Source organism: Pteropus medius, unplaced genomic scaffold (genome assembly GCF_902729225.1).
Source record: "Pteropus medius unplaced genomic scaffold, Ma_sr-lr_union100, whole genome shotgun sequence".
Classification (NCBI taxonomy): Eukaryota; Metazoa; Chordata; class Mammalia; order Chiroptera; family Pteropodidae; genus Pteropus; species Pteropus medius.
This window is the reverse complement of record NW_024344370.1, coordinates 2,423,360-2,445,606: the sequence shown is the minus strand read 5'-3', so window position 1 is coordinate 2,445,606 and position 22,247 is coordinate 2,423,360. Positions and strand designations below refer to the sequence as shown.

Genomic DNA, 22,247 nt, shown 5'->3' with positions numbered 1-22,247 from the left:
GTTTTTTTAGGAACTTCCATACTGTTTTCCATACTAGGTGAACCAATTTGCAGTTCCACCAACAGTGCACAAGGGTTCTCTTTTACATATTATTTGTTGACTTTTTGGTAATAGCCATTCTGACGGGTATGAGGTTATGAGGTTTTATTAATATACAGATGTTAAGGACCTACCCCACACTTACTGAATCACTTTTTCTGGTACTGATATGTTTTTGGTATATTCATAGTATATTACGTCTCAAGATTATTATGTCATATCTCAACATTTTTTCTCTGTAAAGATTATGTTCATTTTTATAAATCAGACGAACATCTACTGTCTTCTTTGAAAATAGGCTTGAATAATTATTTACAGATATTTTGTCTAACATTTTCGGAATGACTTTAATGTCACTTAATGGTGGCATTCTTGTTATGAAGTCATATAGTTCACTTTTGCAATTCATCATTAATGTTAACTTCAGCCATTTTAAGTCTTTTAACATTTGCAAATACTTTTGTTTGTTTTACTGTGATACTTCCCTGAAAGCTTTTGCAATCAAGCTATAGGCCAGAGAGCTTTGTCTTCAACAAAGACAGACTGTCTTAGAGCTCCATGGAGAACTTTATTAGGTACTTTTCGGTACAGGCTTCTTCTGATGGCATCACTTAAACAATTTTAAGGCCATACTAGTGGACTGAGTCAGAATTCCCAGAACTCAGTTGAGAAGTAGATAAAGATGTGATCCAGTGAAACAAGAATTAACTACTTAGGACTGAATGAATTGATGAGAGATGGTTGTAGTTTTTATTTGGAATATTTTTGATATTATTTTAATGTTCTATTTTCTGGACATAGAAGGAAGTTATCTTTCCTCTTGAGGTATTTATAATTTATTACAATTTGGTAGACTTTGCTTTGTAAACTAAAATTTATATCATTTGTAGATGATATCTTACTCTCCCTGTATGACCGCTAAAGAATTTGGGAATTCCTGTCGAATGTTCTTATTTTCATGTTAACAGTTATTTCTACATGTTCAATTAAAATAGGTCCATCTTTTTATTAGAACGTAATTGGAAACAATGGTTATGTAACCAAAGCTTTAACTGGAATGACTATTTGAGAATGAAGCTAACTTAATCAGGAGCCAATGCTTACAAAGTCCTTCTAGGGAAAGTGGCCTGGCACTGGCTGGCAAAGTTCCCTAAGGTGGTGAGAAACCTTAGGATAGTTTGAGAACCTCAGGATATTTTGCAGACTTTGAAGAAGGAAGGAAGTTGCCCAAGTTAATACACGCCACAGAAAAATCTGGTAGCAAGTTATTGGTTTGGCTTCCTAGTCTCAAGAGACTTTGAAAAGTCCAATTTAGATTCCTTATGAAAGTTTTCAGGAAAGAAAAAGAAACCTTAAGAAAACTCATGTGGTAAAGGGGAGCAGAATGTGTCTCCCCATAATATGCCCCTTTGGTATAAGGATTATCTTGGGCTATTTTGAAGAAATAGTAAACAGGAAAATCTCTGAAAACAGTAGTAGCTGCCCTTGGGTGAGGGGCATTTACATTTACAAGGGAAATCTTCATTTGTTCCAGAAACATCTAGAAATAGAAACTTGTAAATGGAGAAGGCTTGGATTTAAATCTGCATAGAAACCATACATTTGTTTATAGTGTCTGATAAAGTCCCTTAACTTACTCTCCCATCCCTGTCACGGTCATCTTTTGTCTTTAGTTGGAGACAAATCTTTTAAGGAAGTGGCTAGGGCCATTTGGGGGAGTTACTTGGATTTCCTGGGTATCTTCTATGTACATAAGAGGTATACATGTTTTTAAACTTATTTTACCATGTTATTTTTATTGAGGTGGGGGTGGTTCTCAGCCAAGAAGGGTAGAAGGAAATGTATTTTTCCTTCTACCCTTGCGGGAGGAGAAAATTTCCTCTTTTCCCTCTAAATTAAATTGACATGAGACAGATTAACAGGAGAAAACAGCTGAAGCCACCACCTTAAATATCATCTTTAGGTGAAAACAAGAAAAGATGTTAGGAGAGGTGGAGTCAGTTGAGGGAGGTTACCAGGGAAAGCACAGCAAGCAAGAATGAAGTTGTTAAGCAGATTTCAGCCTTCTGCATAGATAAGGTCATTGCCCTTTTCGAGGTACAGTGGTGACATACCTTTACATATGTAAATGTCTTTTACAAAGGATAACTTCTACTTTGGTTTCCAGAGTTTCACCCCTATCTGATGTTTAAAATTAACCAGCCAAAAATAATTCTTATGCCGAAAGTCATATTTTAGGGTGACAAACTGTTCCCCAACAGTGTCAAATTAACACTCCTGCTATGCCTATGTAAATAATCAGGCTAAATATCCCAATTTTATTTTGTGGTCATAATTAATCTTTGAGATTTTTTTAAAAATAAAAAACATTTAAGTGTAAAACTACATCAATAGCAAGCCCTTTCCTTTCCAGGTTATCTGATTTTAACTCAGTTCCTTAAGTCGTATATAACTGATAGATATGCAAATTATGTCCTGTGTCCTACAGCTAGTGATTTAATTGATTCCCTGCCCAATTCTGTCTCCCTTTGTATTCCTTTTTGCCACATAAATTTTTGTTTCAACGTTTACTTTGAACTGATTATATCTACCTAGTTCCTTTATATCATGTGAATAAAATAAATCCTTTAACACATGTTTTATATCTGTATTAGCTTCATAATTCTTTGTATTAAAAACTGTCTTAACAGATATATGAATGTGAGGTTGAGCCCCGCATTAGGTTTAAGTTAGGTCAAAGTGTAGACCTTGCAGTTGGTGTCCTGGGCTGCAACTCCAATCTCTTTCTTTCCCTGGATCAAGAGCTTGACCTGTCTGCATCCTTCCCCGCTCCTACCTTCTGTGACTTCAGAGGTGAGTTTTCCTTCCCAAAAGACCCACTATGAACAGAATGCAGTTTATCCTGTCTTTTTATTACTAAAAGAAACCCTCTATTTTGAGAATTTCAAAGGAGTTTTTATAGTTTACAACAATGAGAAAAACACAGGGGGTGAAATGGCATACCAAAGAAAAGTCACAAAGTTTTAAATCAGATCAAAAAAGGAAAAAGTCATTTCTGGTTTTCATTAGCATGTAAATGGTAGTAGATCCTAGCCTTCTACTACCAAAATTTTCTAAAGCTATCTACCACCTCTCTAAAAGATGCAGCTTCCTTCTCCTCATGGATTCGACCCCATCATGAAACACAAGACAAAAGCCACATGGGTGAGAAAGGTGGGTCTTTTCAGTACACAAAGAACTGAAGTAAGATTCATCTACATTTCAAAGAAAACACCAGATAACCTTTCTTTGTAAAAGAAAAAAAAAGTATCCTTCAAGAGTTTCTCAGGAATATATGCTGAGGTCAAAGAAAGACCTTTAGGATGAAGATCTGGGATTAAAGCCAAAAGACACAGGGATATTTATATTTTCTTTAGTTTGTATGTTGGGGGAGGGAGAAGTCAGAGTTGGTACTGTGGAATGTGGGGAAGCAGGAGGGAAAAGAAGCCAAGGGAGGACATTTACTCTTTTCTCTCTCCGTCTCCCCATCCCCGCCTCCCGCCCCGTTTCACAGAACCAGCCTTCCACAGAAAATGAGGTATGGTGAGAAGAGAGACCTAAGCAAAAAAAGAGAAGCAGGGGGTAAGTTGGTGGAATTATCAATAACAGAAAGAAGAGAACATTTCTTTTAGTCTGAGATGAGGGCATTCGTATATAAAAAGATGGATCTGCACAACACCTTACTTTTGGGTTAAGAAATTGAAAATAGGGGGTTGTGTAATAATACAGGTTTCTCTTAGCTCTTTTATTTCATTTCATTATTATACGTAACGGAGTTTCCACTTACCCTTGATTCATACTGGGTAAGAGTGCCTAAAGAATAGATTTCTTGAGTATAAAATGTGAACTTTTCAAAGTTGGATATGGTTTTCTTATTTCTTATATTCCCCATAGGATATGTATTAATGAAATACTTACATACGTATATAATATATATCTTGTATATTGCTAAGTACTCTAGATCAGTGCTGTCCACTAGGAACATAAATGAACCACACATACAATTTTCTAGTAGCCACATTAAAAAAATCCTTAAACAGGTAAAATTAATTTTAATAAATTTTCCCAACCCAATATATAATCATTAAAATATGTAATCAATATAAAAATTTAATATTTTAATACTAAGTCTAAAATCTTGTATTTATTTTACAGTTATAGCATATGTCAATTCAAACTGGACATATTCCAAGTGCTACAGAGTCACATGTGCCTACCATATCAGACAGTACAGACCTAGCTGATTAACTCTTAAGATATAACAGCAGCATATTCCAACAGAAAAAACCAAAGGACTTGGAACTAGAAACTTGGGCTCTATCAAGAACTATATGACTGATCTTGGTCTTGTTTTATTGACTTCTCTAGGCCTTAGTATTTAGAAAGAGTTCACAATAAATAACATACATCTTGAAAACAACTCTAAAGTTATCAAATGATCATCTCAAGTACACTGAAATATGCTCGAAGGTGCTAACCCTTAATAAACTCAGGATAAACTACAAATGAACAGAAAACGTTTGCAGTTGTATTTTATAAACACACTATAAGAAATTGCTAATGATTTTATAATTTTCTTTCTTCAGATTTCTAATTAGATGGAATTAACAGTTCTCCTAATAGAACAAATAGCCAAATTCACCTTGAACAAAAACTTAAATCATAATCTGGAGAAAATAACATCGTTAAATATACTGTTCAAATTCACCAATATTTATTGAGCACATTAAAAGATGAAGATGCATAGGACTGGGTGTTTCTTTGGTAGGTGCTTATAATCCAGTAGGCAGGATAAAATATTACAGTTTGAGTATAAGGATTATGCCTATTTAACCACTGATCTCCAGAGCCTAGCCACCACTGCTGGCATAACAACAGGGTAATCAACATACTGAATACCAAAAAAGTATAAAGTACAAAACTCTAAGAACTGTAAGAAAGGAACAAATTACTGTGGATGCTGAAAGAAAGAGCACATCCAGTTGGGGGTGGGGAAGGGAAATAATATAGGGGATCAAGAAGGAGGTAACATTTAAAATGTACTTTGAAGACTAAGTTGGAGTTCATAGGGATAATGATGAATAAGGGAACACAAGTAACATAGATGGAGGAAAGTACATCTAGCGATAAGGGTAGAATGAGTTAGTTGGGCACAGTAAGATAAAGCTAGGTTAATGCTTTAGTGATTTACTGCTTATATTGTGAAGAACTTTGAATTATAAGTTGAGGAACATATCTATTAGGAATAGGCCCTGCAAGATGTTCGAATAAAGAGTAATTTTGAATTTATAAAAATATCAGAAAAAAGGGTCTTGGTATTGAGATGGTAAAAATAAGTTTTATACAGGGCTCAGTAAATCTTTTCTGTAAATAAGCAAATAGAAAATATTTTTAGACTTTGGGGATCCTGTGTTCTCTATTACAACTATTCCAGTATAGCTAAAAAGCAGTCATAGACAATACATAAATGAATGAATATGGCTGCATTCAAACAAAATTTGCTCACCCACTTATAAGTATCTCAACTTGTTAATGTTATTTAACGTCTCTAAAACCTCAGTTGCCTTAAACTATAAAAATGGTGATAATAACTGTTCTTGCTTCATACAGATATAGTGAGGATTAAATTAGAATAAAAAGTATTCAGTGTAGTAACTAGCTCATAACTTAGTGTTAATGTTAGTTTTTGCAATGATGCTCATTACCCAAGTTTGAAATATAATCTTGTTCCTCAATATAGTGATTCTCTATAATGTCAAGGGAAATGATGCCCACTCCCCTTTTTTAACCATTTAAAAGTAAGAGAAATGAGAAAACTAAGAAGGGAATGAATGAAAGGTGGCTCATTTTCAGAAGAGTCCCTGAGTATACAAATTACCTTTTGTGTGGTAGTATTAATTTAACCTAACCTATTTCTAGGTACTATTGAAAGGCAAACATTTTACTATCAACAAAGAATCATCTATATCAACAAAAACATTTTTTTTCCCTTCTACAGCATATGATGAATAAGGCACTGGTTTAGACAGTAAAGAAATAAAGATATGTATGAGGTGGTCCATGGGCTTAATATCCTTACACCTATAGTTTTGGAGCATTTACACAATCCTACTTCTCATTTCAAAGTAAGGAGCATGTTTATAAAGGCTAAGTATAGTGAAACATGCCTTGTTCAAGCTCTCCTGTGAGGCAGACCATCATGAGAATCCTAGTTACTAGCCTCTTAATCCAACAGTCTTCATATATTAGTGTTTCTGAAATGTTTCTTAATGCCCTAACTTATCAAACATTGGTTCACCCGACCTTCAATAGCACTAGCTCACAACAAAATCTTAGGTGTGGGGGGAGGAGAGGTCCGTTTCTATGCCCCTGCCCTCCCATTACTCACCTATTCAAGAGAGGCAAATTAGAATGGATAGGATGCTAGGTAATTTGAAAAAGATCCTCCACTCCATGATTTTGTACCATTCTATGATGTTTGTCTAGATTTACTGCCATAATAGCTAGGAACAGAATTCATCTATTTAAAGATATATAATGCTAAATGTTAAATAAATGCAGCAGATCACAAGTATATAGTGAATTCAAGGGTGGGATAGTCACTGAGGACTTTCCCAGGAGATGAAGGTGGCTTCAAATTCTTATTACATTTTAGAAAGTCGGTAATGTCACCAGATATCCATTGTGTAGGTTTTGTGTAGTGACTAAGACAGACATAATTCTTGCCACCTTGTATGTTAAAATTCCTAATCTACTGTGGGCCAACAGTTTCATAAGGAACTAGCCACTAAGTTTTTTCAAGTTATACCGTCTTTGATAACGTTCAGTTTTCTTTCCTGGGGAGATCAGCACCTGATTTCAACAACAGCAGTGGCTAGTTCACACCTGCAATTCACATCACAACTGAAGTCATATAAGGTTCATTCTGAGCTCAAGGCAATCAAGTCCAGGCAGATACAGAAAAACTTTACCTCTCCTTTACCTAAAAGAATTTAGATAGGGGGCCTGACCCATAAAGAGCTATTACCAAAAATAACTTTTATTTGAATGACCTACCTGTAGGGCAGGACAAACATTCCTTCTTATCATTCTGTGAGTTATCCTCCTCCCCTTTAAAGCCCTATCCCAATCCCTAGTTCAGGATAGCATAAAAACCTCAACTGCACACTTGTCCTTGGGTATCATATATTTAATCTGTCTTATGTTAATTTGATTATTAGACCCTATAAGGATAGATAAAAAATTTTTCTTCCACAAGTTTAAAAAAAAACAATGTTAATTTTAAAGCAAAATATCTTAAAGACTATGATCACTTTGAGATTATGCAATCAGAAATTTGAAAATTGCCAAGGAAGTGTTAATAAGGAATTATACTTACAAAAAGTTTAGTTTTTAAAAGTCAACTACTAATTGAATTTATGTACTATTATATAGCTATTTATATTCTAAGCACTTTTTTATTAACTCATTCCATTGTCAGTTACCACTATTTATAGGAGAAAATGGAAGTACAAATCATACAAATAGTAAGAGACTCAACATGGATGCAAATCCAGGCAATTATACAATACTAACTTGAGGTAAAAAGCAAATACTTAGATATTAATAATACTAACCTTTAGTGCTTTTACATATATGTCAAATATGTTAAATAACACTAATATTTTACATTTATATATTACCTTATACTAACAGAATATTTAAGTAGACATTATCTTATTCAAATAGACAACTAAATTAGATTCAAATTCAATTTGACCAACTAGAACAACAATATATTAGGGACAAATGTACAGTAGTGCATTTAAATCTGAGACAAACAGCAGAAATACCGGATTGAGAGAGGGAGGGGTCAGAATCTGAGTTACCAAGTGTCTACTGTATCAGGTACTGAACTAGGTAAACCATAAGTGCTATTATTTCAACAGTGAAAAAAAAAGTTCATTATGAAATTAATCCCAAATCACATATCTTCAAAGTAGAATAATGAGGATTAGAATTCAGACTGGTCTAACTCCAAAGCCTCTCTTCACTACTGTGTTACACAGCTTAACAGTAGAAAATGAGAAAAAAAAAAGACATTTTGCACTTTTGTTAAGCTCAACATAAACCAATAGTTAACATGCTGCTTAACAGTGGGGATACTTTGAGAAATGTCATTAAGTGGTTTCCTTGTGTAAACATCACAAAATGCACTTATACAAACCTAGAAGGTATAGCCTACTACACACCTGGGTTATATGGAATTTGTGTGCCTAAACATAAACACAGAAAAGGTACATTAAAAATACGGTACAAAAGAAAAAGTGGAACACCTGTATAGGGCACTTACCATGAAAAGAGCTTGCAGGACAGGACATTGTTCTGGGTAAGTGAATGAGAAGGACTTGGATGTTACACTATTGTAAACTTTATATGCTTAGGCTACACGAAATTATAAAACAACATGAGACTAAATCAAGCACAGAAGAAAATGATGCAATCAAGAGATGATTGAGAGTGGCTATGATAATAACTATTTCCAAATAACTAAAGAGCTATTAGGTGGAATAACAGACATGGATTTGGCTTGAAGAGCCAAAGAAGAAATTAATAAACAGGTGTCAAAACTGAAAGGTTCAATTAGAGTTTAAAAACCAAATGTTAGTGATTTTGCAGAGGGAGTCATAAACAAGGGAGGAGTTAGAAAAGTTTTATTCGATGCCTCTACTTCAAATTAGAGCAGTTTGGCTTTTATGTTATGTGGGCATTCCATTTAAATTTATTTTTTGGAAAGGGCTGTTCTGATGCTGTAAAAACTCTTAAAACCACTGACTGGTTTAGATACATTGAAGAATTTCAACTTAAATTCTATTTCCCTGACTGATTCTGGTTAACATTAAGAACATAAAATTGTATTTTGATTTCATTTGTTAAAGTAAAACAAAAACAGCAAACATACCATTTTTTTCTGCAAAGGCAACTGCGTCTTCTTTAGTACTAAAGGTCAGAACCAAGTTGGACAAGGGATCAGCCCTGTAAGAAACAATTTTTCCCCCAGGATTTAATAAACAATATTTAAAATAAAGTGTAAAATGTTTAGAAAATACAGTTACCATATCAAATAAGTACGCTACTGATGTTTATTTTGAATAAACACTTTTAAACAGTTAACTGTTTGAATATTTTTTTCTGCGTTAAATTTGGGAAATTTTCTGTCAAATTTTAATTGCAAAGGCATTTAGCAATTTTTAGTCTTTAGTAAAATAATTTATTCAACTCTTAAAAGAAAAATTAGTTGAATGAAAAAAAACCCAAGAGGATTCTCAAACTGACCTTATAAATTCAAATTAAGAAAATTACTGATGAGTCCAACTGTCAGTACTATCGTTACCAACCCCCGCCCTCCGCCCCAAAACAGATGGCAACAACACCCACTCTTCATGACCCTTCCATCATTGTGGATAATACTCTTTACATCATTGACATGTAAAGCATGACTACTTAAAGCTCCAAGATCTGATATCTGAGTCCTTCAATTTAAGATAGTGGTAATGTTTACACCTCTACACAGATTCTTTACAAAATACCATATAACTTCAGCAATGTCACTTTTATTACTGTTTATAAAAAGGCAGAGAATTGTTTGCTATAAATGTTTATTATGAATCTCTCAAAAGTAAATATATTATTCTGTTAAATATCATGTAGAAACAGTGGAAGTAAAATACAGAAAAGAGGGTTCGGGAAGTAATTTGGATAGTGGAAAGATACACAGAGAATACATGGGAAGTAGCTCTCAATGAAGTGATGATCCATAAACTGTTGCTGCTGAAGCTCATGTCATTATGTTACTATTCTGGGACTCTGAGATCCCTATGTATTCCTAGCATAACCTTCCTGCCTCGCCCCTCCCCAGACAAAAGAGCTTCACATTAGCTGGCTATATTAATACTAATAACAAATGATAATTTTATATTGGTTCCTCCTTTTCGAAGCACGTACAATTTCTCAGTTTATAGTTAAATATACAGAGAACAGAGTTCAACATAAATACAATACAGGAATTTGATGAATATTGACATACACATTAGCTTAGGTGAGAATAAGAAACAATACAGAGAAAACTGTAGGAAAAACTCAGGACCCAGGAGCTCTATTTCCTGCAAAGGTGGTACAACCTTCACTATTATCCTTACTTTGTGAATAATTACATCTGTAGGTTAAATAGTAACACTTCGCATCACTAAAGCCACCATCCTTCTAGCCACTCAGTTTCTACCCTTCTCTATCTCCTATATTTTGCAGTTCTTTTTCTAGGTATGTTGTCACCATGACCTTACACCCTTTTTTATTCTTCCTCAAACTGCTATGGTATTTTCCTAACTAATCTTTCTGCCTCCTTTTTGGATGCCCATCCACTCTTCATCATGTTGCTATATTAATCTTAAAGTTCAACTCCCAAACTCCTTCACTGCTCAACTTAAAAACTTTAGTTTCTGGTGTTCACCAATTTCAATCTCCTACCCTGGTGTTTAAGTACCTCTATAATATGATCAGAACCTACTTTCTAGTCTTTTAATTACTCCCCTTCAAAATAAACAATCAAATCAGATTACTAACTGTTCCTCTAAATGTAGCCTGTACGTTCTGAAAGGGACCAAAAAAGCTTTACAACCCCGCAAACTGTGCCTTTTGGGATACTAATTTTAAGCTGGTTATTATGAAACAAAAGGCCTAAAGAACCTCTGACCCTACGCCTTTCTGAAGATTCGGAAGGAAAGGCCTGCTCCAGGGAATAAATCTTAGGATGTTTGCCTTAGCCTAATTTCAACTGAGTATAGTGGATGGGAGGGATACAGGCAGGGGCATGGTGGCTGAATCACCCACCCCGAGTCCCATTGCTTCTGGGACCTAGCAGGAATTTGCCTGCCATGTTTATTCTACTCTTCCTCAATTACCTGTAAGTCACCCATTTTCACTTTTGAAATCTAAGGTCCCCTTTTCCTCCTTTACTCCTTTGTCAAAAATGACATATGCCCAATTTTGCCTGTCTTTGGAATTTTCAGGCCTATGTGAATTCTCTATGAGCACATATTAAAATTTGATTTTCTCCTGTTATTTTCTCACTATTAACTTATTAGTCCAGCTAGAACTTAGTGGGAGGGGGAAATTTTTTTTCAGTCATTACAGTTCCTACCAGCTCAATCTGTTCCTTCCACTTGAAATATAGAGAGAGGCCATTACCTCAGCATACAGAAGTGCATCCCAATCATTTCTCATGGTTCACACTGAATACCAATACTTTCCAAGAAGTCTTTCATACCCCAACTGTATATTCTCTTTTCAGTGTTTACTAAGTACAATTTGTGCTTATATTTTTGGACTTTATTTGCTCAGTTCTCAATTATTGAGGTTCTAATTTAGGTAAAGGCAGATTTGCCTGCCATTAAAATCAGATTTATCTACCTAAAAATTACATAATAATTATAAACTCTAGATAAGACAGTAAAAAAAAAAAAAAAAACCCAACAACAACAACAAAAAAAAACTGTTTGAAGAGACCAGAGTAACCAAAAAGCAGGAAAGGAACTGGAAAAGATTCAACCTTTGAAAGAAGGGACCCACACTGGAGAAAAATCAAGGTTTACATAGTTTCATCTCTAAAGCAGCGGTCCCCAACCTTTTTGGCACCAGAGACTGGTGCTCCTATGAGAATCTAATGCCTGATGATCTGAGGTGGAGCTGAGACAGTGATGCTAGTTAGCATTGTGGAGCAACTGCAAATACAGAGGAAGGTTCCATAGCTCCCCAGCTGCTAACTTCTCGCTGTGCGCCCAGTTCCTAACAGGCCACTGACTGGTACTGGCCTGTGGCCTGGGGGGTTAGGGACTCATGCTCTAAAGGTACTCTCTAGTTCAGAGAGCTCGAAGCACCAAGAACTCAAGCAGAAAGCTTTAGTCTCAGCACAAGGAGTCTGTAAATGGAGTTTAGGATTGCCAATGGAACTGGAAATTTAGGGGTAAAAATAGTGAAAAGGAGGAATCCTCAGAGCAGGTAGCTTTTAAACTACACATGAATAAGCAAGGCTCTAAACAACAGCTGAGAAGGCTGAAGAACTGAGCAGAGATTTCAGCAGCTGTCTCCTTGCTACAGGGGAGAATGAGTTAGGAGCCCCACAGAGTTAGGAGGACTGGGTAAACTCCTGTGCTTTCCGTCAAAACCTCAAAGGCCATGCCTTTTTAAACACTACATTCCAGGACTAAGACCAGGGGTAAAACTGAAACAGACCCACCCTAAGAAAGCATAAAATATATTCTCTACAAGTTCAAGGTCTTATCAGTAATTTAACTGTCTGCTAGAACAGAACTCATCTAATTGCCACTTGCTATTAACTAGATAAGCATAAGAGAATTAATAGGTTTTGATACTTCTTAACATAAATAGGTTTATTACCTGATAAATAACGTTTCAGGGGTTAACTGGCCTATTAACAAGAAGTTATAAGTTCGCCAAAAGATATGTACAAGAATCTTCATTTTAGCATTATGCATAATAACCCCCATTGAAAACTAACCAAATGCCATCAATAAAGAGTGCAGTGGATGAATCTAGCATAGAGATGAACACATTAAAATCTCAAGTGACTTAAAGAGTAATAATATTTCAACTACTGGATATGGACAAAGTTGTTCCTTATAAATTTTGTTAGTCTCTACAAACGTGCTTTACAACGATGCTCCACATATAACATGAGATATAAAATCCAAATATACAACACACCTAAAAATATTGTGCCTATAGATCATTTTGCTAAATAAAATATTCTATTTAAATAGCAACACAGCCAACATTTTTAACAAAAATTCTCCCAGGTACATTGACAGGAAAAAATGTTAAATATCACACTTTCTAAAGTGAGATAATTTACTGATAACTGTCTTCAACTGAAACCTGGACACACAATGTTCTAGGAGTCTTAATAAGAATAATAATTTTCTGGACTGTCTGGCTGTTTTCTCTAGTAGAAGCTTCTTTTATTCAACTAGAGGCAGTTCTGCTATTTACCATTTGGGCCATATTCCATCAAAGAGATTTAGGTCACTGATTTCATTGGTGCCACAAAATTTGTGACCACTTTGTTCCAGTGCAGTATACATTTATTAATCACAAAGCTCAGGAACTTAAAAGTTTCCCTCAAGATAGCTAATATCTAAACTCATCTAGTCTCTTCCCCTTACAAACAAAAAATACTTTATAAAGAAATTTTTATTTCAAAATAAGTATCACTATTAATACTATTTAAACAGTACATCTTAAGCTAATGTACATAGCTTGGGGAACATGCTAACAGTGCTCACAATGTCAGCCATTTTATCTAGTAAATAATACCCTGAAAAAGACTTCCTATGGTTCATTGTGCTGGACCGCACTTATATGAATATTAAATATATCTTATATTTAAATAAATGTAATATATATCTATATCATAGAACACAGTGATGCCTATACAGTCTCAAAAAGTATTGTCATACTATACATGAAAGAGTTTGAAAGACAGTATATTTAAAAGGAAAATCTACATAGAGAAGGAAAGCTGAAAACAATATTCAAATGAAACCAAATTACTCACGTCGATGCCCAACCCATCAAAGGATTTTCCCATCGCTCCCTGGTATCAAACTCCATCTTCCATTTCTTCGTGTTGTTTACTCCAGACTGCATGTTATTACGAGCAGGAACAAAGATCCTGACTTTTCTAGTTTTGATATGCTCTTCTGGAACACCAGTTAAAGTAGTGATATCCTACAGAAAAAAACAAGCAAACATGTATCTAACAGCCCACATACACTCTACTTTGTTGTTTTTTACATTCATGCAACTTTATTCAGATTTATTTGTAAGTTGAGTTTTGTTAAAAGCTTTCTGGCTTATTTCACTACTCTGCTATTTTACCATATAAACTACTGTTCTGATATTTGGGGAAAATATGTTGGGGGAGTACGAGGGTACAGTGAAAAAGGGTTCATAAAAAAATTTTAGGACCCTTTTATCCAACAAAGTATTGGTAATTTCTGAAGAGTCTGTTGGTAGAAGAGCTTGCAGTCAACAGACTCTTATTTCATGAGCAAGTATAACTGGTCAGAATAGAAAAAATATAAAGAAATATTAAAAGGCGATATAAAAAGTGATTAAATTTTAAATTTAAAAAAATCTATTTCCAGTGGTTTCTGTGTCAAACTGATTACGAGGCATTTCGGTTGAAGGCTTGAACCTTTTTGTAAACAATATCAATTAACAACTTTAATTAGCATTTTGATATATCTCTCTTTGGTAAAACCTACTTAAAAAAAGATACATCAAGTCTATTCAATAAGGTAAGCCAAAAAAGTTGCACAATTTTTGCTGAAATGTAAGATAAAAACAATGGTAACTTTCTTGATGCTCTTTGTAATTCTACCCAGTAAAAAATGCTCAATTCTACCCAGTAACAATCTGAATGTATGCAATTTTGATGCCTCAGATTAGATATATTTATCAAATTATAGTAGCAGTCAGAACCCAAAATAATGAATTCAGAGTTTAAGTCTCTAGTAACGGGAAATACTTTATCAAAGTAATATCACATTAGGGTCAACCATATCATTCTTATAAATGAAGCATTTTTAAATCATGATTCACTTAAGTAAATTTTAAATAACTGGTTAAGACTTCCAGTCAATATGGCAGAATAGGGAAACGCTGTTTGTTTTCTATCATAACCATATCAAAATTACAACTATAGAAAAACTATCACGAAGAATCACCTGAAGACTAGAAGTCCTATAACTAAAAATAGAAAGAAGCCACATACTGGTAGGAGGGGAAGAGATATGGAATGGGCAGGTCCCACATCCATGAATCAGGCAATGAATCAGGAGGGATATCTCGGCTGCAGAGATCCCCCCTGAAGAGCAAGAGGTTCCAGCTCAAGGGCCAGAAAAAGGAATCCCCATAACATCTGGCTATGAAAACCAGCAGAGATTGTACCCCAGTGAGATGGAGGGCTGCTGGAGACACAGGCACTATAGGTGTTAAAGGCCCAAGCACAGAGTCACTCACTCACTCACTTTGGACTTCGGCGTAAAGGCAGCAGGTTGAAAAGCACCAGGTGCATACAGAAAGGAATTAAACTGACAAACTTCAGGCCAAGGGCTGGAGAAGCAAGGGTCAGGACAGCTTGTCTGGACCTGAAGTGCTGGCACAGTGCAGGCAGGTGCCGAATTTGAGCTTTCCATTAACATGGCTCACAATGGTCCTCCTGCCCTGGTGATTACCTGAGATCCCACTCCACCTAACTCACGTGCCCAGCCAAACTTCTTCCAGTAGCTCCTCCATAGAAATAGTCTCTTTCAGCTCATGCTACCGAATTTCCTGAAGTCTCAAAGGTCCACAAATCCCAAAGAAGCAGTGACTGGCCTCAGAATGCCCTGTACCTCTTACTAAACTACCCCAAACCCAGCATAAGTGACAACCAGTCTCATTTGCATTGTCACTCCTATAAGGTAGCCCCAAGGTTGGTATAAGCTGCAGCCAGTGTTGGCCTGGAACATAGCTTCAACTAAACAGCCAGAAACCAGGCACAAGAGGTGGCTGGCCTGAGCTCACACTGTGGTGCCCACCAAAGGGTCCCAAGCCAGGCACTAGTGGCAGAGGGCGTCGATTCGTAGCATAGTCACTCCCAAGCACCAACGAGCCCAGTACAAATGGCAACCAAATACAGATCACTCTGTAGATCCCACTATGCAACTCTAAGCTAGGCACAAAAAGCAGCTGACCTTGACCAGTACCAGAGCCCCTCGCAGAAGCAACACATCCAGTGGCCTACCCAACCAGCTCTGGAAACTAAATGCCCAAAGAACAGACTCGACTGACACCAGAGCCCTGCTTATACAGCTCCCGCTCCATAGAGTTAGCCACTGCCCCCACTTCTCCATACTAACAACTTCTCTACTATTGTCATGGCCAGCCCTCACAGCCAGTCATACTGAAGGTCAATCCTACCCACTGATGTAAGGGACACTACTGGAGCACCTGGCTTAGGTAAACAGGGAGACTGAGCCACCAGGCCTCCAGGGACACTTACTACGTAAGGCCAACACTGGGAGACATAGCAGATCTACCTAATAAATAGAAGTACAAGGAGTCAGCCAAAACGAGGAGACAAATATATCGCAAATGAAAGAACAGGACAAAACTCTAGAAGAAGAACTAAATGGAATGGAGAGAAGCAATCTACCAAATAGAGTTAAAAACACTGGTTATAAGGATGCTCAATAAACTTAGGAGAAGAACAGATGATCTTAGAACCTCATAAGAAGATAGAAACCATAAAAAGAACCAGTCAGAAATAAAGAATACAATAACTGAATCAAAGAATACATTAGATGAGATAGAGGATCGAATCAGTGACTGGAGACAAGATAGCAGAAAATACCCAATGGAACAGAAAAAAAAATTAAAATAAAAAAAATTAGAACTCTGGGACAAGATCCAGTGCACCAACATTTTCATCATAGGGGTACCAGAATGAGAGTGAGCAAGGAATTGAAAACCTATTTCAAAATATAATGACTGAAAACTTCCCTACCCTAGCAAAGAAAATGGACATACAAGTCCAAGAAGTACAGAATCCCAAACAAGATGAACCCAAGGAGGCCCACAGCAAGATGCATCATAATTAAAAATTAAAATGCTGAAGGTGAAAGACAATCTTAAAAGAAGCAAAAAAGAAAAAAAAAAAAGCAATTAGTTATGTACAAGGGAGCTCAAATAAGACTGTCAGCTGATTCTTCAACATAAACTTAGTAGGCCAGAAGGGACCTGCATGAAATATTCAGAGATAAAAAGAAAAGACATACAACCAAGAAAACTCTACACAGCAAAGCTATCACTTAGAATGGAAGGATAGATTTTCCCAGACAAGAAAGAGGTAAAGGTATTCATCATAACTAAACCACTAACATAAGAAAAGTTAAAGAGGTGTCTTTAAATAGAAAACAAAAGATCAAAAACATGAATAAGAAAATATAAAAAAGCAAAAAAATTTTCACTGACAAAGGCAAACATTAAAAGCAGCAGATCAAACAACTATGAAGCTAGTACAAAGACAAAATTAGGAAGATCGTGTGTAATTATAATGATAAATTAGGGGTACACACAAACATACACGCCAAAGAAGTAAACAATAATGACAAAACATAAACATAGAGAGGGTGAGAAAACTGTAGTGACTTTACAATGTGTTCGGACTTAAGCAACCATCAACTTAAAATAGACTGCTACAAACATAGCTTGGTATGTATAAAGCACATGGTAACCACAAACCAAAAATCCACCAGAGATATACAATAAAGAAAAAAAAAAAACCCAAAACAAAAACAACACTACAGAAAGTCATCAACACACAAGAGAGAAAAAATAAACAATAAAAAAGAACAAAAACAACCAGAAAACAATAAAATGGCAATACTTACCTATCAATAATTACTTTTAATGAACTAAATGCTCCAATCAAAAGACATAGGGTGACAGAATGAATCAATAAAAATATCTGTAAATATACTGCCTACAAGAAACACTTCAGATTGAAAGACAGATACTGAAAGTAAAGGATCGGGAAAAGCTATTTCTTGCAAATAGAAACCAAAAAAAAAAAAAAAAAAAGCTGGGGTAGCAATACTTATATCACATAAAATAGACTTTAAAACAAGGGCTGTAACAAGAGACAAAAAAGGCCATTTAATAATAATTAAAGGGGTCAACTAAACAAGAGAATATAACTCTTGTAAACATTATGCACCTAACGTAGGAAAATCTAAATATATAAAGCAAATATTGACAGACATAAAGAGAGCGATCAACAGTAATACACCCACTGACATCAATGGATAGATCATCCAAACAGAAAAGCAACAAGGCAACAGTAGCTTTAAATGACACCTTAGATCAGATGGACTTCATTGATATTTTTAGGACATTTTACCCAAAAGCAGCAGTGTATACATTCTTTTTAAGTGCATATGAAACACTTTCCAGGACAGACATGTTAGTCCACAAAAAAACCCTCAATAAATCTAAGAAAGCTAAAATTATATCAGGCATCTTCTCCAATCACAATGATACCAATGTATGAAATTAGAAATCAATTACAAGAAGAAAACTGAAAAATACACAAACACATGGAAGCTAAATAACATGCTACTAAGCAATGAATGGATTGACAACCAGATCAAGGAAGAGATCAAAAGGTACCTTGAGACAAATGAAAATGAAAACACAGCAACCCCAAATCTATGGGACACAGCCAAAGCAGTTCTAGGAGGGAAATGTGTAACAACACAGGCCTATCTCATATATGGCAAACCCACCACTAAGGTCATACTCAACAGTGATAAGCTGAGAGCTTTTTCTTTAAGATCAGGAATGAAACAAGGATGTTCACCTTCACTATTTTTATTCAATATAGTATTAAGTCCTAGCCACAGTAATCAGAGAAAAAATAAAAGGTATCCAAATTGGAAAGGATGAAGTAAAGATGGATATTGTTAAAATATCCATTCTACCCAAAGCGATCCACAGATTCAATCCCTACCAAAGTATCGACGGCATTTTTCACAGAATTAGAACAAATAATGATAAAATTTATATGGAAATACAAATACCTCAAACTGCCAAATCAATCTTAAGAAAGAATAACAAAGATGGAAGTGTCATACTACCTGATATCAAACTATGCCACAAGGCTAAAGCAATCAAAACAGTATGGTACTAACATAAAAAAAAAAGACACTGTATCAACGGAACAGAATAGAGAGCCCAGAAATAAACTCTTATTTACATGGTCAATTAATCTATGACAAAGAAGACAAAAGCAAATTGAAACCATGAGATATCACCTCAAACCTGTCAGAATGGCTATCATCAATATAACAACAAACAACAAGTATTGGCGAGGATGTGGAAAAAAGGGAATCCTCATGCACTGGTGTGATTTTATACTAGTGCAGCCACTATGGAAAACAGTATGGAGGTTCTTCAAACAACTAAAAACACAACTACCATATGACCCAGAAATTTCACTTCTGGATATTTATCCAAAAAGACCCAAAGCATCAATTTGAAAAGATATATGCACCCTATGTTCATTGCAGCTTTATTTACTTACAATAGCCAAGATATGGAAGCAACCTAAGTGTTCATTGATAGACGAATGGATAGTGTGTGTGTGTCTGTAATGGAATATTAGTCATAAAAAGGAATGATATCTTGCCATTTGTGACAACATGGATGGACTTAAGTGAAATAAGTCAGATAAAGGCAAATACAATATGAATTCACTTATACGTGGGACTCTAAAATACATAATAAATAAAAAGGAATAAACTGATGGCTGCCAGATGGGAGAGAGATTGAGGGATAGGTGAAAACAATGAAGGAATTAAGAAGTACAAACTGGTAGTTATAAAAACAGTCATGGTGATGTAAAGTATAACTAGCATAAGGAATATAGGAAATAACATTGTAATAACTATGTATGGTGCCAGGTAGGTAGTAGACTTAACAGGGTGAATACTTTGTAAGACAGATAAATGTCTAATCACTGTGTTGTACACCTGAAACTAATATATTGTATGCCACCTGTAATTGAAAAATAAAAAGATTTAAAAGAAAAGAATTAGTAAAAATAAATGTTGCCAGTACAAAATTATTATGTCTAATTCATGCAGTTTTAAAACAAGATGCTGCACAACAGTAGCAAAATAAATGAATGAACTGCATGAATGGTTAAAAAGAAGTTAGCAGGAAAATAATTATATCAAATTTGTTGTTCCATTCTAATCAATGTTTTGTATCAATGAATTATTATAAATACTTAGTGCTGCAACATGTACTGGGAAAACACTAAGTGTATTTCTGACTCTTAGTCTTTCTACCCACAGATTAAAAACACAATTCTTTGAAGTTATTTTAGCTGGCTACCAATCTTCTGCTTAATACAATACCAATAATTAGGTGTGGTGACTTTGTCACAATTTGTCTCTTTGGAGAAACTATCTAAATGATCCATGTAAACATTTACACCAATATGCACTTGTTATGTAGCTACATTTTTTTAAAGTTTCTTTTAATATAGGATAAAATAAAAAAAACAAAATGAGTGCAATTGGTACGTAGTTTTTAAACGTATGAATGTAAGTTTTAATTGGTAATTTTTAATTGTCAAGTTCAACTTCAAAGAAAAGTAATTTCTGGTATTACACGTTTAATGATTTTCTAAAGCATATTCTTCTAATGAAGAGCTTGAAAGAGAATTAGGTCGTGGGGAGTCCTTGACAGTTATTTCCCTTTGAATTCACTATAGCATTTGCAATCTGTCGTATTTATTATTTAACACTGTATATCTTAATATGTACTACCTCATCAGCTACAGTTGAAACGGGGTATAAACCAACAATATAAATGTGTTACAAAATTAAGGGGTAAGGCATCGTTTCCACATTCCACAGTAACCCCTCCATTCTGAGCTGAGTTCATAAAAACTGGAACTATAAGTTGGCCACTCTTCAAATTAAGACATAGAAAAGGAAATATTATATTCTTAACACTAGTTATCTCAGGAAACATACTTTTTCTTTATTAAGTGTGATGTATATATGCCAAAGTAATTAATTAAAAAGCCGATAATGCTTTTTAAAAATGGAAATAGTACTTCTTGATTTGTACTATCAAAGTAGAAAGGAATGGAATGATTTTTTAGGAATGAAAACTTCTTTAAAATAAGTAGCTATAAAATGTTGTTAAACCCCTTATATTTTGAACTCTCAACTCCCAGCTTCCAAATTTTATGGCAATTATTTATAGATATCTCCCACCAATTTAAAGCTCATTCAAACAAATGAGTTTCTGAATTTTGTAGCCCAAGTTGTTCTGACGTAGCATCCCTGCATGCAAGGTACTGCAGCTGAACTGAGCTGCTGCCAAAGAGAGAATAAAAAGGTTTGGCAACTCTCACATATTTGACACCTAAAGGGCACTGAAGCTCTAAATTCCTAGTCCCTGTAGGCACACTCTTAGTCTAGACAAACTGATTTCTCACACTTTTAAAATGCATTAAGACACTCTATTGTTATCATTTCATCCACACAGCTTCAACTAGTGACAGAAGAACCTGTCCTTTAAGCGACATTTCAATGGGCTACAGTTCTCACTCCAAGATTCCACTAAAACAATGTAATACTCGAACTATGAGGCACTATGTTGAACTCTTAACTGTGTCGTCAATGCTTTGCTTTTCTTAAAGTTCTCACTGACTTACCTGTGACTCAACTTTTGCCAAAATTAAAAAATAAACATCTGCAAATAATTTAAATCATACTGAACTAATGATAGTCTCTCTAGATTTCTACTTCTGCATTGCAATAGGGATCATCTGCCATTTTTCTTAACCCTACTCATAAAAGATAGAAATGCTTTGAAGATGTCAATATTGCCTCTTACAGATTTCTCATTTTATTGGTAAAAGATAACTTATAAATAACAATTCATCCATTTTTTTAGATTACAAAAAGTTAAATCAGATAAGGTATGAGAAGCCTTGAAGTTGGCAACGGAAGAACTTCAAGACCCACCAGTTAATAATTATCTGTAAATTCTAATCAAGTTCCTGTACAGATAATATACACAGATTTACTAAACTTTAAAACATTTAATTTTTAAGCAGTTGGGTCAAACATGAAACCAATATTCCTACTATTAAAGAATGCTCCTATCTTAATAAAGTTTCAGAAATATATGTACGACATGCAATTTAAAAATAGTAATTATGATTCATAAAGGACACTCAATTAAAAATTTGCTACTGAAAAGATGTATACCATAATTCCAAAGTTCTACTCTTTCAGTACTATCTCTTCTACAATTTTAAATTCTAGTAGAGCTGATATGTGACCTTCCATTTCACAAGTGTAGTTAAATGGAAGAGAAATTTAAAAAATCATAAAGTATTTGCTAGTATATATAAATGAACTTTATTCTTTCAAATACCAATTTCCATTATAAAATATTAGTTTTCCACATAAAAACTGTATGATTCGGTTATCAACTGTCCCATTTATCTTGTGTGAATTCAACTTTTTTTTTTTTTTTTT

The 22,247-nt window shown here is 34.8% G+C and overlaps 1 protein-coding gene across 2 annotated transcripts in view; it reads right to left on the bottom strand.

The window, feature by feature from the left end:
* Positions 1 to 22,247, bottom strand: part of NDUFS4 (NADH:ubiquinone oxidoreductase subunit S4) — an 88,161-nt gene that overhangs the window by 10,096 nt on the left and 55,818 nt on the right. The window contains exons 3-5 of one of the 2 annotated variants that reach the window (XM_039869928.1): positions 13,691 to 13,863; positions 9,020 to 9,093; positions 8,411 to 8,442 (exon numbers count right to left, since the gene is read on the bottom strand). In XM_039869928.1, the coding sequence (XP_039725862.1) occupies positions 8,411 to 8,442; positions 9,020 to 9,093; positions 13,691 to 13,863 (279 nt within the window). The remainder of the gene's footprint in view (positions 1 to 8,410; positions 8,443 to 9,019; positions 9,094 to 13,690; positions 13,864 to 22,247) is intronic. The other variant, XM_039869929.1, reaches the window with a different exon arrangement.